At 42.2% G+C, this 17059-nt stretch overlaps 2 protein-coding genes across 5 annotated transcripts in view; one reads left to right on the top strand and one right to left on the bottom strand.

Annotated features, from left to right (window-relative positions):
• The first annotated feature begins 811 nt into the window (after positions 1 to 811).
• trim69 (tripartite motif containing 69) lies at positions 812 to 4495 on the top strand. The gene is made up of 6 exons (XM_010877523.5): positions 812 to 1641; positions 2019 to 2114; positions 2202 to 2435; positions 2927 to 2949; positions 3062 to 3177; positions 3460 to 4495. The coding sequence occupies exons 1-6, from the start codon at positions 1015 to 1017 to the stop codon at positions 4002 to 4004; spliced, it is 1641 nt and encodes a 546-aa protein (XP_010875825.3). The 5' UTR covers positions 812 to 1014; the 3' UTR covers positions 4005 to 4495.
• A 1413-nt stretch (positions 4496 to 5908) lies between these two features.
• bmp1b (bone morphogenetic protein 1b) overlaps positions 5909 to 17059 on the bottom strand; it is a 29158-nt gene continuing 18007 nt past the window's right edge. Inside the window, exons 11-20 of one of the 4 annotated variants that reach the window (XM_010877524.4) lie at positions 16902 to 17047; positions 16560 to 16755; positions 14270 to 14395; positions 13224 to 13387; positions 12780 to 12960; positions 12539 to 12670; positions 10062 to 10189; positions 9723 to 9936; positions 7494 to 7744; positions 5909 to 7306 (exon numbers count right to left, since the gene is read on the bottom strand). In XM_010877524.4, coding sequence (XP_010875826.1) covers positions 7172 to 7306; positions 7494 to 7744; positions 9723 to 9936; positions 10062 to 10189; positions 12539 to 12670; positions 12780 to 12960; positions 13224 to 13387; positions 14270 to 14395; positions 16560 to 16755; positions 16902 to 17047 — 1673 coding nt within the window. In that variant the 3' untranslated portion in view covers positions 5909 to 7171. The remainder of the gene's footprint in view (positions 7307 to 7493; positions 7745 to 9722; positions 9937 to 10061; positions 10190 to 12538; positions 12671 to 12779; positions 12961 to 13223; positions 13388 to 14269; positions 14396 to 16559; positions 16756 to 16901; positions 17048 to 17059) is intronic. The other 3 variants (XM_010877526.4, XM_010877525.4, XM_010877527.4) reach the window with 3 other exon arrangements.

Below are 17059 nucleotides of genomic sequence, written 5' to 3'. Positions count from 1 at the left end.
TAGTTTCCCTCAACCTGGGTTCCAAAATGACAGTTCTGCATTAACTGTTAACATTTAGGCCTAATTTAATGTTCAGTGGTGAAAGAGGGTAGCCTTGGTCACTTATAATCACTTTCATAATCACGTGTCACAGTATATGGATCCTTTGAATCAAGAGTTTTAAGGTCATGTCTAAGGCTGACTTAAGGAATACTTTTTTTTTTAATGTTCTCTTTCTCTATTTGAAAAAAAACAATGCCATGGTTCATCAATGATGTTGATACATTCCTCCCACTCGCAAGACACTTACAGTAACCAGGTTAGGGGCATGCAGAATGCCACCCACTTCTTCAGTGCGGCTTCATAGAATTTGAACAGGAGGAATTCTAGTTCCTAATAACACCGTAGTATGAAATAAAAAGATATATAAATCAAAAAGAAAGGAAAATACAAACACAATAAAACATAACAGATATGTACAATGTAAATAGATAGGCTTGCTAAAGTCAGCCAGCCAAATAGAAAATAAGGCACATCTGTTTTGCCTTTCAGTTTTCACACACACACACACACACACACACACACACACACACTGTACATTAAGGATCAACTGATTCCCATAACTGAGAATTATTGTAAAGTAGGTTACGATTAAGAAACTTTTTTTCATGAAGCAGGACTGAACAGTTACCGCCCTACATACTGTAAACAAACAGACCAAGGCAGGAAGTATTCCGGCCGTCCTGCCTTCCCTTCCTGACTGTAGCCCTGACGTCAGACGGGGAATTTAATAGGAGGCCCACAAATCACCCCCTGCTTTTTTTGGGATGAAGCACGAAATTGAAACCGCCTCCTCACCAGACTCTCTCTTTCCCACAGTCAACAGGAAGACTGAGCAAAGTCAGACCGGAGACCAAGGAGAGAGGAGCCACACTCAGACAGAGGACGACCAGGGAGAGAGGAGCCACACTCAGACAGAGGACATTGCAACAGCTGCAAATTCAGCACAAAGAAACGGGACGTCTCAGTAAAGGAATGAACACAAGGAGTAAGAATCACAGAGAGTTGGAGAAAGTCCAGCTAACGGCTCCACAAAACGTAGAGGTGGAGAAATCAGACAAGAAAAGTTTCAAATACAGGGAGGGGGAGATTTCAAAGCGTACTTCAAAGGAAAAGCCAAGGCCGTCTGCTATGGCTGGGCAAGTATCCAAGAGCTCAGCGCAGCGACTTAGCAGAGACCTGACCTGTTCAATCTGCCTGGACCTTTTTAAGCAGCCCGTCTCTCTGCCCTGTGACCATACCTTCTGCCAGGCATGCATCGCTGGCTACTGGGCAGGTCCCAGAGGGCAGGTCCAGGGGGGCTCTGGCTCCTGTCCCCAGTGCAGGAAAGTGTTCCCTGGTCAGAGCTATCGGCCCAATCGCATTGTGTCCAACATAGTGGAAAGCTACTGCCAGGGCTTAGAGGAGAGCGGGGGGCTGCTGGGGGACGGAGGGGTTCCGGACAGAACGCCTGCCCCAGCCCCACGCTGTGGCCGCCACCGAGAGGAGCTGAAGCTCTACTGTGAGGAGGACCAGGAGCTGGTGTGCCTGGTGTGCGGTCTCTCTCAGGAGCACAGGAACCATAACATGGTGTGTGTCCAGGAGGCTCAGCAAAGATACCGAGTGAGTCACGTTCTGTTTTGATGTGCGTCGCGTAGGGGAATGCTTGCAAAACGTAAAGATAAAGAAAACACCAACACAGTTGCAGGGAAAATTAACAGCGGGAAAAAGATCGTGAGGGGCTTTGGACAAACCGTTTGTGTTACATTTGACAAGATTTTAAAAAAGAAATACATTTGGCAGAAATAATACTTGAAGTGAGATGGAATCAACAAATAAATTCTAAATCATTTGTTCACTTCATAGGTATACGACGAACAGCCCATTAGTCCCACGCTTTGCGAGCCTCAATCCCAGGGAAGATTAATGTATTTGAGCTCTGTAGAGAACAAATGGCTGATGACAACTTTGAGTAATGCTGCTTTGATTTGGCCATGCAGGCATCTCTCAACAGCTCCATGGACTCTCTGAAAGTTGAGCTAAACATGGCCATGCAATGTGAGAGAGAGACTGAGGAAGAGGTCAAAAAGCTTAAGGTATGTATTGTAGCTCATATCTACACCTTGTAATAATTTATTATGTATTATTAGAAAAGTATCCCCCCCGCCCCACACACTCTCCAGGAGCACACAGCAGACCTGAAGCAGCGCATTGAGGCCCAGTTCAGCGACTTGCACCAGTTCCTGTACCAGGAAGAGAAACTGCTGCAGGTGAAGCTGAAAACGGAGGAGCGCAGGGAGCTGATCAGGCTGGATGAACACAAGGCCCTGCTCTGTGTGGAAGTTTGCCGTCTACAAAGGGCCCTGAACGAGATCGAGGACAAGCTAAGGGAGCAGGACCCCTTTGCTCTGCTGCGGGTGAGAGGGTTATCAGGGCAGGGCTACTCTTTATCTCCTAGTTATTCCAACCTGTTGGAAGTCCAAAGGCCAAGTGATGGTCAATAATGAGTTTCACTCTGAAAGTATTACAGTTGGATTTTATTTTAGGTGTATTTCCGGTTGGGAGAAGAAACCTTGTTTTCCGGCCAACATCTGCTGTAATTATACAGTAACTATCCAGTCTAGACATTCTGCATTACGGCCCTGCTGATAGTGCAGGGGCCCTTTAGGGTGGAGCACAGACAGGATGTGGGCCCATGATCTCACTCCTGGTCGATGCTGAGGATAAGGAGCTTGTAAGGGGGCAGGCTCTGGCCCAGGGACTTTCCCCCAACTAAGGGGAGATCCCACAAGCCTGGATTGCGTGAGCCCAGGCACTGATGTAATGTGGAAAACCGCTTTCTCTGTTTTGAATCAGTGCCAAAACTTATCAGCACTCTCTCCCCTCTGTTTTTCCTGTCTCATCCTAGAATATCAAGACCCTGCTCCAGAGGTGAGGGCGGCTGCATGTGGGAGGTTTCAGATTTAACCATGTTATTCCACAATGGGGTTTTCCTGTGTCTGTTTGGAGCACAATTGTCTGAAGCTTGTGTTGTCTTTGGCAGGCCAACGCCAAAGTTTGAGAAGCCCACTCTAACGGCTCCTAGTCTATGTGAGGGACGATTCGCAGGACCCCTGCAGTATCGTGTGTGGAAATCACTGAAAGGAAGCATATACCCAGGTACTGCCATCTAAAGCATTATGAAAGTACATTCCAATTACAGCACACAGGACCTGCAATTTAGGAGCTTTCAGCTACTAACCTTGCTGTATTTCAAGCAAAATGAATAACTTGAACTCACAGAGTTATCCACTTTGAAAAACAGAGTTTCCTACTTGACTACACATAACGTACTCCTTGTTGTTTGGTTATTTTAAATAAAAATGACAAATGGTTCACTTTAGAATGACACTGCTGTAATCGGTATGACGGAATGGTTACACAGGTTTTCTGCGCTCTCAGTTCCAGCCGCCATTACCTTCAACTCCAGCACAGCCAACCCTTGGCTTAGCCTGACCTCCTCCCTCACCTGTGTCCGCTACCAGACCTTCAACCACACCGTCCAAGACAACCCCGACCGGTTCAACGCCGCCCTGTCCCTGCTGGGCAGCCAGGGCTTCACCCATGGCCGACACTACTGGGAGATCGAGGTGTACAGCAGCACCGTGTGGACCGTGGGTGTGGCCAGAGAGTCTGTATCCAGGAAGGGGGTCATCAAAGCCCTGCCGACCAATGGCTTCTGGACCCTGTCCCTGTCCTATGGGATACAGTACATGGCGTGTACTTCGCCGCCCACCGTGCTGTCGCTAGAGGAGCGTCTGAATAGGATAGGGGTTTATCTGGACTACAGGAGGGGCCTGGTGTCTTTCTACGACGCGGAGAACATGACACACCTGTACACATTCCGGGAGAACTTCACAGAGACACTGTACCCTTACTTCAATCTGGGATTCCTGGATAAAGTGCATGAGAATGAGCCCCTCAAAGTTTTCCTTCCCAAAATATGACAGCCATATTTTCTGTAGCCTCAAAAGCCTGAAGCGAGTCTTACGCTGTTGGTGCTAAACCTCATTCAGTGTGACTGACGAATGGCGAGTGTCTGACACAGAATGCATATCGTATTGTTTTAAAATGGTAGAAATTAAGTAAGCCAACTCTTTCGTTTCAGAAATATGTTACCAAAGTCATCTGGAAGGTAGGCAGTTAGATTCACAGTCAAGTTTGGTAAATGTTTCTGCCATGATTTTTATGTATGCACCTTTTATAACCTTTTTGCTGTATCACAGTGTATATAGCATCTGATTAACGAATGATGAATACAAAATTGCCTCATCATCCACAATGACAGGTCATTATTTCTTCTAAAAAGGTACGGCAAATATTTGAATAAGTAATCATCAGTGCATAATTATAATTTTTATATGATAATTTTTATATGACAACTGAAATGTATATACCAAGATAGCGTTAAAAATGAATAAAACATTTTTCTCTCTTTGTTGGAATCTAACTTTTTTCTCAGCAGTAAGAGCCACAGGCATAAACACCATTCTGCATCACTGGTGAAAAGCAGAGCACAGAAATTATGGAAATTGGTCAATCGAAGAGTGTTTTCTGTGTAGCAGTCTCTCTGTCTTGTTTGGATCCAATTGCCTTAGACTACAGTAGATACAAAGAAGCTGAGTAATGGGTCAAAAATAATTGGAGTTACATTTAAAATGTACAATTTCCTAGAAATCCCTGATAGTTCAAGTCAGAAAATTGCTTAACCATAGATGAGTTGTAATTGTCTACTTGTTCATGCAGTTTTCAGTTTGACTCACTTTATAAATTAAAACTATTGGACATAAAGTACATAGAGCCACTATAAATACAGTAAAAATCTGTCATAACTCATTCTTGATCAACATCCAGGGGGTAATTCATCATAAACCAGTCTCAATCAACGTGGAATAATCAGTCATAAACCTGTCTCTATCGACATTAAATAATCAGTCATAAACCAGTCTATTAACCTTACATAATCAGTCATAAACCAGTCTCTATCGATATTAAATAATCAGTCATAGACCAGTCTCTATCGACTTGGAATAATTTGTCATAAATCAGTCTCTATCAACATTAAATAATCTGTCATAAACCAGTCTCTATTGAGATGGAATAATTTGTCATAAATCAGTCTTTATCAACATGCAATAATTAGTCATAAACCAGTCACTATCCACATGGAATAATTTGTCAAAAAACAGTCTCTATCGCCATGCAATAATCAGTCATAAACCAATCTTTATCAACATTAAATAAACCAGTCTCTATCGACATGCAATAATCAGTCATAAACCTGTCTCTATGAACACCTAAACCAAACAACACTGACACCATTCCAGGTTATATGTGTAAAAACACTGCAGTTCCACAACTTTATACAGATGACTAGCTGGTCAGCCTTAGAAGTGCTGTGTCTGAAAAATCCCCACAGAAGTACACAAATCAGCTCCCTCCCATTGCAGAATTAAAGAAGTAGGATTCTTCCAGGAACCTGCATTGAACATGACCGCATAGGCCTGGTTTCTAATCCATCAGTGGAGCTACAGTCTCTGACCAGAGTGGTCAACCAAGAGGCCAGCGACAAACTGATGTACTGCTCTTTATGATGTTGAATTGAATCAACCATGACAGGGAGGAGACAGAGCAACTGAAATGTCTTTGAATATTGATGGAAAAATAGTGGAGACAGGAAGATTGATCAAGATTTTACAACTATTATTGAGGTATAACATAAGTAATATTTCTTATGGATAAAAATGTTTTGGTCTGTTTTAGTCACTATGGCTGACTCATTCTGTAAAGTGTGCTGAATACTAGGAGCTCTAAGCTGCCCAGTGAAATAATTTGTGAAACTCATAAGTGATGACTATGTTGGAGGTTTATTTGGACTGAATCACAGAAACAAATGATGAAAAGAACAGATGATCACAGTACACTATGTTTATTAGCCTAGCCTTTGAAAAGATTACCAACAAATGCCCTCCTAACATCAATCATGAGGGGAAAAATATTCCTGTCCTGCTTTAGAGGACCATACTAATTACAACTGTGTGCTCAAAACACGTTCCCATTACTATCAGATCCTGCTAATCATCAATATCCAACCCTTAATGATATTTAATACAATACAGTGCCAATAGTTAAAGTCAAGAGTAAATATTCCTATTCAGGAATGAACCATTTGTCAAAGACACACCAAGCTTAAGGTGGTAAGGTACCAAGAAGTTAAGGTTCAGAATCCAGGCAGGACATGATCGGGGCACTGGAGAGCCTATAGACCTTACCATCCTGTATCCAATAAAGTCACCATCCATCCTGTTTCCCATAAATTAAACCCACCATCCTTCCCGTTTCCTATAACGTATTAACATAATCCCAATATCCTTTCTGTTTCCTGTAATCCCCCCATCCTTCCTGTTTCCCATAAAGTAATCCCACCATTATTCCTGTTTCCCATAAAGTAATCCCACCATCCTTCCTGTTTCCCATAAAGTAATCCCACCATCCTTCCTGTTTCCAATAAAGTAATCTCACCATCCTTCCTGTTTCCCATAAAGTAATCCCACCATCCTTCCTGTTTCCCACAAAGTAACCCCACCATCCTTTCTGCTTCCTATAAAATAACCCTATCTTCCATTCTGTTTCCTTCCTGTTTCCTATATAGTAATCCCACAATCCTTCCAGTTTCATATAAATTAATTCAACCAGACTTCCTGTTCCCTATTAACAAATTCCACCATCCTTCCTGTTTTCTATAAACTAATCCTTCCCTCCTTCCTATTTTGTATAAATTAATCCCATCACCCATCCGTAGCCCTTCAGGCCTGTAGGATTTTTTATTTGAAACAGAAATTACAATAATTTGGAGAATTTTATTTCAGTTTTCTCCACATATCCCCCCTCTCATCTAATTTAATCTAAATGAAACAAACTTGAAAAAGCTCTCTACTGCAGCATGGCTTGACTCCTTACAGTGGCGATTAAAGGGTAACGGGGCTGGCTTTGGGCATCGAGTGGGTTGTGGGGGGGGGTCTGGTGGGGTCTGCTATCCAAGCCTGTGACCCTTTAGGGAACCGGGAGTGTCAAAGCGCTGGGATGCACAGTTTCCTCTTCAGTCTTGAGGGCTTCACTGGCTTGCGTGCAGTGTGTCTTGGAACTTTGTGCTGGTGTACCGTACATGGAAGCCCTTCTTATTGATGGTGTCGTCAGAATGGAACTTTATAACGATGGCGTCCCCAGCAGAGTAGATCTCCTCAGGGGGCTGGAAGAGAAATAAAGACAAAGAGAGATAAAAGAGAAATTGAGAAAAATAAAGAGAGGAGGGAGAAATTCAAAGCGCAAGGGATTATCTGATACCTGTATAGTTTGTGAACTGTTACATGCATTGTTACAACATACAGCACCTGTTACAGTATAATATGTGTACTGGAGCCTTTAGTCATCCTTACCCCAGATCCGCAGTAGCGACCAAGCCTCGGGGCCTTGACATCAGAACCATCAAAGAGCTCCATGTAGTCGTAGCCACAGTCTGCCTCTTCCTCAATCTCAAAGGTTTGGAAGATGAGCTCTACTCCGTAACCTTTTTCAGCTGAGACCACCCACTGGCAATCGGAGGCCCCTGGGTAGTTGTTATCCCCAAACTGGGCGTGGGAGTAAAGATCTTTGGTCTTGACCTCAGCTTTAAGGCTCCCTCCACACTCTGAGAACACACAGCCACAAAATTAGAGACTGAGATTCAGTGGAGGAACTCATTCTGATATGGAATATGCAATTTAGCAAAAAAAAAAAAAAAAGCTGAAAGCTAGTTATTGTCGTCATAATTTGTCTGTGGGATTGCATAACTTTATGCAGAAGAATTGAAAATTATTTTGAAAGATACTGTATTTTGCAAAAGTCTTAGGTCACTTGAGAAAATTGTTAAGAAGAACTGTCATAAAGAGAAAAACTAATTCCAGATAGAAAATTCAGCAGAAGGTGTCACAGGTGTTGTCAAGGTGCATGTGTAGAAATAAGGAGCCAAACGCAGGGAGGTAGTTTACTATCTGTTCTTATCTTATTAGGAAAAATGGCACGCGTAAAGAACAAGAGCTCACAGGCGCAAAATAAACATGCAACAGCTTCACAAAGTAACGCAAACATAGAACAATACCACACAAAGACACCCGGAAACACAGGAACTTCTATATGCGATCTAATGAGGGAATGGACACCAGGTGCGTGCAATAACAAAACAGGACAGTGCCGTGGGAGGAGGAGCAGCGTGGCTAGAAGGCCGGCGATGACGTGCGCCGAACACCACGTCGGGAGGGGTGGCGCGCGTCCTCCACGCGCGTCCTCGTTACAGAAGGCCCAAAAACCTGCCTGCATCTGATGAACAGTACTCAGTACTTAGTATTCAGTGAAGTGCTTTGCTCATCTTCTGGCTGTGTTATTTTGCACCAAACTACATGCTTCAACTATGAGTACAACTCTTACCTTTCAGCACAGTAAAAACCCTAAATTCTCTGCAAAGGCAATTAATAAGACCAACTTGGAGTACATGTCTGCAGATAGAACAGTCACAGCATTAGATTCACCCCCTCAGAGCCCTGACCTCAAAGCAAAACAAAAAGCATAAATGAAAAGCAACTGAAGTCAGAAAAAGAGTTATGGCAAATCCTGCAAAAATAATTACCTAAAGGACTACTTAAATATTACACCACAGTCTATCAAAACAAATTGCACATCAGCTGCAACAAACAGACTTGTTTTAAAAAGCATAACATTTTGTTAATTTGTGTTTCTGTTTGCTTGCGCACTGGGTTAGTGTTAGTGGATTAGGGTGCACTGGGTTTTATGAATAAAGGAAAAATGATTGCTTAGATAAATGGCTTTGATTTCAAATGTTCAGAGTGGCTTGGAACTTTGGCAAAGTAGTATAGATCCAGAGAACACAAACCCAAAATGCAACATGGCTATTGTAACCTCAAATCATATTACATTAGGATAGATAGGAATAATTCCTTGAGATAATTCATCTAATTATAGGTTTCATGACAAAACAACATATGTTATTTATGCATTAGAAACATAATTTACAGTATGTCATGAATAATATAAAACAAAAGCTGTGAAACAAAAGATGTGAACCCAAAACCAGGGTCAGCAGCGTAACATACCGCTATTTCTTTTTTGGAAAGGAAAGAAAAAGGCAGTGGTCTAATTTTTTTCCAGAGCTGTAATCAACACTTGATTTTAACAGGCCCTTATTTAAGTTCCATTTTATATTTGACACAAGGGGCTGACCATTCACAAAGAAGATATACAATGCTCTTACGATCGAAACCTTTTTGTACATCTTTCACAACGTCCCAGTAATTGGAGTTATTTTGGAGTTATTGATCTGAGAGACAGATGCCTGACTGGCTCAAATGCATTGGTAAGATCAAAGAAAACCACAACACTGGTTCTGCTGAGATAGATGGATTATTTATTGTTATCAATATTTGAAAATGGCTTTGGCAGTGAATTAACTTTGAATTATTTATCATTCTACCAAAAGTAGTTAAATTTTCTCATCTCTGGGAAAATAAAACAATACGATAGCAGCAACCATCTCACTGTGGCCAAATTGCAATAATCTGACTCAGTCCCTTTCTCTTCAGTAATACAGAATGCTAATGCTGTGTTTCTCTCACCTGCACTGTGTGAAGCCTCAAAACCTCTCTTCTGGACAGAGTTATCAGAGAAGAAACGTAGGAACATCTTGTTGCTGCTGGAGATAACTGGTGATGGTTTCTTGGTGCCACAGAAGCGTCCCAGACTGGGGGCTCGGCCGTCTCGACCATCGTAGACCTCTAGGTGGTCATAGGCACACTCCAAATGAGCCTCCATGTCGATCTCATTGAAAGCCTGAACGGTGCATAGATTCAGAAAAGAAGCTTGGGTGGTCTTCCACTAATGACTGTAACGTTACATTATCAACATGACATATAGGGTGCCATTCAATGTAAACTTCCCACTGAAAGTCAACATACCATTTTGATGCGGTGGCCCGGGGTGATGGAGAGAGCCCAGGTACAGGCCTTCTTGCTTGGGTACTTGGCAGGCCAGTTGGGGCTGGTGATGATGCCCGACACACTGCTCACCACGTGATCGCAGCCGGCTAGGAAAGAGACATTTGTTTTGTGTCTGGATTATGTACCCAGCAGTCTGAGGTCAGTAGCCTTGTACATTAGAATGTCAAAGGACATGATTTGAAAATACTGGTTTAATCTGTAAGGGGTCAACCTGAATGTAAAATGGATTCAGTTACAAGTGAAAGTCATCACCGTTTGGGACCAACATTTTTTAAATATTTTCTTTTAGTTTTAAACAACTTAATCCAGATTTTAAACGATATTGTGCCAAACAATGATTTCACGTTTTATTGCAAAAGCTTAGTGAAATTGTTCTCAGATTTGTAAGCATATTGAAGTTTTGACAAAAATTGGAATATGTAAGTTGCTGCAATTAAGCAGAACCTTAACCACGAATTGGATTTCACAAAATTGGGAAGTGTGAAAACAGGGTCAAAGTGAAATGAAGACATTCTGGTTGGTAAACGGAGCCGGCCAAGAAGAGCGAATGTGTCTTTCTTTCTTACTTACTTTGACTGACTGACTGTGCCTTGTTAAATAGCGTACTGGTTAGAGAAGCGGACCTGCAAACAATAGGTCCCGCGCATTTGTTCCGGACAGACAAAAACTTTGCTGGATACAACCTTCAGTAGCTACGTTATAGTAAGCCTAAAGTAAACCTGTTTACGTTTATATTGCTGGTGCATTTTCAAAGTACGCATCCGTGCATGTATTTTAAGAGTAGGGTTTTCCATGATTCTCTTGTCTTTTCACTTGACAAAAAAGTTAGTTATCGAGTTATTGAAAGTTATTGTATCATGTCATTCACGAATGAAAGAAAAACCAATATGTTTGTGCCATGAAATAAAATAGCTCTGGCAGTGTAATCTTCAGTCTCGCTAGCAATTGCTAAATTTTTATGACAATTCCGAGTAGTAAGTTAGGAGATATCAGTAAGCCTGTTACTGGCTGATAAGCTGTTAAAATGGCCAGCGGCAAAAGCCATACAGTTCATAGATGCTATTTCTGGTGGAGGTAAACTTAATAAGAAACGTTAGTCAGTTTAACACAATGTTTAATGGTGTCTAGTGAAAAATTCAAACTTGGCGTGATGTTAATGCTTGACAAAAGTATCTAATGTTGAGATGCTATAACCATCATTCAACATTTGAAACATTCAGCCTATGTATGGCTTTGTGTAGTGGTTAAAAACACAGCCTCTCACATGGGAGACCCAGGTTGAGTTCAGTGAAGGCAAATAATCACAGACCGGCTGAACTAGGCTTGCCTGGTTCCTTTTATGCTTTTTTTATTGTATCAGCATTAGGTTAATACATACATGTCCATGGCACTAAATTCTGTGAGTGCAAAGTTACAATATTCAGTTGTTTTAAGATGAATCTCACATATTTTGTTATGGAGTTCTAGGAACTATGTAGTTTTCCCAGGAAAATAATGGAATAATCTTTTGGTAATTCATTTACTGTAATGGATCAGCAGAATCGGCTGCACCAGGCAAGATTCTGCCGAACACAGTAAAATAAAATGGTGCGGCTTGCACAAACATAACGCAATCAGGCGACATAATGACATGACCAAATTAAATCACGCCTGCATGGTTTTAGACTGTAAAACACTGAGGCAGGTTCCAAGAGGGGTTGAGTGTTCCTAAGTGGTCGCCGTTCTGAGACAAAGTTTCAATATTGCTGACCAAATAATTAAATATATTGCTGCAATAATTCCTTACCAAAACAATGGAGCTTAAGCAATTTTTACAGAAACAATGGAGCTATGCCCCATCTTCTATGAAGTCGTTAGAATGTTACTCTAAATCAGCGGTTCTCTAAAGGGGGTCTGGGTTTTCAAGGGTGCCTCAGAGAGCTGTCTGGGGAATCAAGGAAAAGCCATGATAAAAAATAACAATTTTACATGGTTATTTTACTAAACAATCTATGTAGCAATTACATTCCCTCTTGGGAGCAGTCCTCAAACTGATTGAGCTGCTTTTGCAATTACAGACTGACAGTCTTTAATAATTTAAGATTTTCCTTTTTAAAAAAGTCAATTTTCTTTTTTGCATAATCAAGCAGTGTAGGCTGATGACACTGGAAACAAGCTATTTCATTTTTATGATGCTAATAATGTTAGCAAAACTAGGGAAGGTTTCATCTTCTCATTTATGGGGGTCATGATATATTTTCTTGGACTCTATAGGTAAAAGATTTTGAGAACCACATCTCATAGTAATTCTCTGATGTAATGGCTACCAAAGGTGCTTGTGTAAAGACAAAGAACATTTTCTGTAGCATTCTTTTATCTGTAAAGTGTACAATTTAAAGCAGGACAACGTGAGGACAGTGCGAGGGGTGGGTAGACTTTCACAGTACATAACAGACCTGTACCTTCCTTGCAGTCATGCTTATTGTCATGGAGAACAAAACCACTGCGACACTGACAACTGTAGCTCCCGAAAGTGTTGACACACTCGTGCTGGCAGCCCCCATTCTCCTTAGAGCATTCGTCCTTGTCTCCATGGGAACAAAACATTGTCAAGTATTGTTACACCCACCATATGTGGCTTAAATAATTTAAATTCACATTTTGTTCAAATAAGAAAACAACTAAATTTAGACTTACCAGAGAAGAATTGTGCTTTGAAGCCCTTCTTGGATACTGTGTTGTCTGATTTAAACTCTATTCGCATGTTGTTATTTTGAGAAGTGATTGTCTCTGGTTTCTCTGCTCCACAAAACTTCCCATGAAGCTTGGAGTCAGCAGTCAGTCCACTCCTCACCTCCACATAATCATATTTACATACCTGAGGACAGACGACACCACAGACATGTCAGAATCTGTTCAAGAGGAACAACAGCAAGTACTATGGAATAATTCAAACTACACAAAACACTGCACCCAGACACAGCAACTTATGACAAAACCATTTCCATCAGCATAAAAAAGAAAGCTAGTGCTCAATATCCATGTGAGGCTTTTGTAACTGCCCATTGTCACCCATTCTTGCCCATTCACAGCAATTCAGGGTGTTCTCAGGCTCTATACTACATACTGTATAATACTCACATCGTTGCCCTCTGTCTCAAAGATGTCAAACAGCAGGGTGATACGGTACTGGGTGGGAGCCACTAGCTGCCACACACAGTTCTTGTTGGGGGGGTACTCTTTGGGCCAGCCGGGGGTGGTAATGGAGCCGTTCAGCTTGGTAATGAAGCCTCCACACGCAGCTGCTGGGGGGATACAGAGCAGACATTAGTGTCAGACCTGTGGCCAGGAAGCAAAACAACGCAAACCCGGTCATCACCTGTAGCGTGGTGCTTGTAATGCCAGGGTGATGGGTTTTCGTTTCCCTCAAGGGGTATAAAAGTATGAACACGAATCCTCTCACTACTATAAGATGCTATGGATAAGATGTCAAATGATTTAAACACAAATGTTGACAGGAGTTGTTTCTCTGTAAAGCAGGAAGGCGATGCATGGGTTTCTCTGCTGATCATAACACGACTCAGAAAGAGCTCCTTAGTTGTCAAGCTGCAACATGTTAGCTAATAAGAATATAAGATTCCCTCTACAGTTTGTACTCTTGCCGTACACTAGTTTGGCTTATAGCAAAAAAGCTTATCTAAATCCAATAAGCAGAGCATTTTGGAATAACATAATTTTTGTATCAGCAGGAAAAAAAACATTTTGTACTTGCAAGTTAAAAGATGATATCAAAGAGAGTACTAGTGTTGCCTTTTGATGCAATAGAAAGTTAAAAACACCAACGAATGGATGTTAGTGCATATAGTGTATGAGGTGGTATGACTAATGAAAGACGATGTTCCCTTTGATAAAGGATGATTAGGTTGGTCTGGGGTGGCATCTAATGAGTACTGTCTGTAATGGGAATGTGGCTCACAGAGGCAAGCGAAGCACAGAGATATTAGTCTGAATAAAAATAATTAGTTTAGAGAAAAGGACTGTCGAGGGCTTTTCAGGCCCACTTGCGTCATTTTTGGGAAGATTTATGAAGTTACCATCATTTTACAGTACAAACCCTGAGACATCCGGAAAGTGGGACGGTGAGGCCTGATCATGTTTTCAGATGAGTAAGCAGGCCCTGCACTCACCCTCACAGCTGCGTCTGTCTGAAGCCAGCTCAAAGCCAGGGTCACAGGCACACCGGTAGCTGCCCAGGGTATTCACACAACGCTGCTCACAGCGACCATTATCAAGCTTGGAGCACTCATCCATCTCTACCACCCACAGATGCCGTAGTGGAGCCATTTTGGAGAAGAAAGGAACCAGGGGGAAAAAAACATCAGCTCTACAGTGCATTTTAGAATTAAGTACCTGGCTTACCGTATTGTCAGTCCACAGAAATAATGTTTGTCAACCTAGTGCACTCTATTTTCAGTCCACAGAATAAAATACTACATCATAGAGTAGTTAAAATAGCCAAAGTAAAGCTATTAAAAAATTTCTGTTTCCCCCCACTTGCCTACCTCATACACAAATTAAAGTCTATTAAATTTGCTAATATGGTGAGAAAGGTGCAACTGTTGCTTATTATTGAAAAGTTAGATTTTATTCTACAAGTCAGCCATGCTAGCCATCTTCAGATAACAGTGCAACACTGCTGAACAGCTCAATAAATTAAGGCTTTTTAAAATGACAAATAAGAGTTGTGCTGGATTTGGTTGTCACAGGTGTGTGTTTTCAATAACAGAGTTTATACACCAATCAGCCATAACTTTATGACCACTGACAGTGGAAGTGAATAACACTGATAATCTCGTCATCATGGCACCTTGTCATTGGTTGGGATATATTAGGCAGCAAGAAAACATTCTGTCCTCATAGTTGATGTGTTAGAAGCAGGACAAATGGGCAAGCATAAGGATCTGAGCAACTTTGACAAGGGCCAAATTGTGATGGCTAGATGACTGGGTCAGAGCATCTCCAAACTGCAGCCCTTGTGGGGTGTTCCCAGTCTGCAGTGGTCATTACCTATCAAAAGTGGTCCAAGGAAGGAAAAGCGATGAACTGTCAACAGGGTCATGGGTGGTCAAGGCTCACTGATGTACATGGGAAGCGAAGGCTGGCCTGTGTGGTCCGATCCAACAGACGAGCTACGATAGCTCAAATTGCTGAAAAAGTTAATGCTGGTACTGATAGAAAGGTGTCAGAACACACAGTGCATCGCAGTTTGTTGCGTATGGGGCTGGGTAGCTGCAGACCAGTCAGGGTGACCATGCTGACACCTGTCCAATGCTGAAAGCGCCTACAATGGGCCTGTGTGCATCAGAACTGGACCACAGAGCAACGGAAGAAGGTGGTCTGGTCTGATGAATCACGTTTCCTTTTACATCACGTGGATGGCCGGGTGTGTGTGCGTCGCTTACCTGGAGAACACATGGCACCAGGATGCACTATGGGAAGGAGGCAAGCCGGCGGAGGCAGTGTGATGCTTTAGTCAAAGTTCTGCTGGGAAACCTTGGGTCCTGTTATTCATGTGGGTGTTAGTTTGACTCGTACCACCTACCTGAGCATTTTTGCAGACCATGTGCACCCTTTCATGACAACGGTATTCCCTGATGGCATTGGCCTCTTTCAGCAGGATAATGCGCCCTGCCACGAAGCAAAAATTGTTCAAGAATGGTTTGAGGAACACAACAACGAGTTCAAGGTGTTGTCCAGGCCTCCAAATTCCACAGATCTCAATCCAATCAAGCATCTGTTGGATGTGCTGGACAAACAGGTCCAATCCATGGAGGCCCCACCTCGCAAATTACAGGACCACAGAACCTTCAGAGGTCTAGTGGAGTCCATGACTTGAGGGGTCAGGGCAGTTTTGGCTGCAAAAGGGGGACCTACAAAATATACCTATGCAGGTGGTTATAATATTATGGCTGATCAGTGTACATGTACCCAATTCAGGTCAGGAACTCACCACCTTAAACTATCATTTGAATCTATATGTTATATGATGGGAGTTCTCATAAACAAATACTTTTGTCGAAAACAGCACTTTTGTCTCACCAAATAACAACATTACTTTGTTTTGCCTGTTAGAAAGCTATGTACAAAATGACCCAGTCTATATAACCTGTGAAAGCAATCTGTGTAACCTATGAAAGGTATGAAAGTAATGAAATAAATGTGAAATTCCCCTTACCATGGGTTATGTTCATGTTCTATTTAGGATTATCAACCACCAGTTTTTAATCCACAGTATGAACCTGGTGATTCGATTCTTGAAGGCTGATCTGCTTGACAGCTGACCGGCTTTCTTTTCCAAATGGAAAAACTGCCTTTTCCCTCTCTTGTATAAGCATCACTACGTGATGCTTATACAAGGCCAATGTAATTAACATCACTGTCACTAGTCACAGATGGACGCTCTTATTGACCTCTGACCTTTGAAGAAGTTTGCGGCAAATCCGGCCTTGTTCACTGACCCATCAGACACAAACTTCATCCAGAGCTTGTTAGAGCTGGTCTTAATATCATCTGGTTTATCGTAGCCACAGAAGCGTCCAAGCAATGGACTGCTCTCTGAGTCCCCATCTCTCACCTCCAGGTAGTCATAGGCACAGCTGTCGTGCCTTTCAATCTATGGGAAAAACAATTGGCAGTCGACATTGGAGGATATTGACACGAGATGCTATCAGCTCAGAGTGACTGGACTTAGTGATTGGTAGCAAGCTGATGTGCTGCTGTAATCCCAGACTGAACGTAAACTATTTCACTTCCTTTTACCTCAAATGACTGGAAGGAGAGGCCAACATGGAATTCCTGCGCTACTGTGATCTTCCACACGCACACTTTGTTGGGTCGGTAGTCGTCCGGGTAGTTGGGAGACTGGATCTGGCCATTGTCCCTGTTCACTTCTCCTCCACAGATGGCTGGTGAGAGGG

Source organism: Esox lucius, chromosome 14 (assembly GCF_011004845.1).
Source record: "Esox lucius isolate fEsoLuc1 chromosome 14, fEsoLuc1.pri, whole genome shotgun sequence".
Lineage (NCBI taxonomy): Eukaryota > Metazoa > Chordata > Actinopteri > Esociformes > Esocidae > Esox > Esox lucius.
The sequence above is the reverse complement of the archived record's forward strand: the minus strand, read 5'-3'. Positions and strand labels throughout refer to the sequence as shown.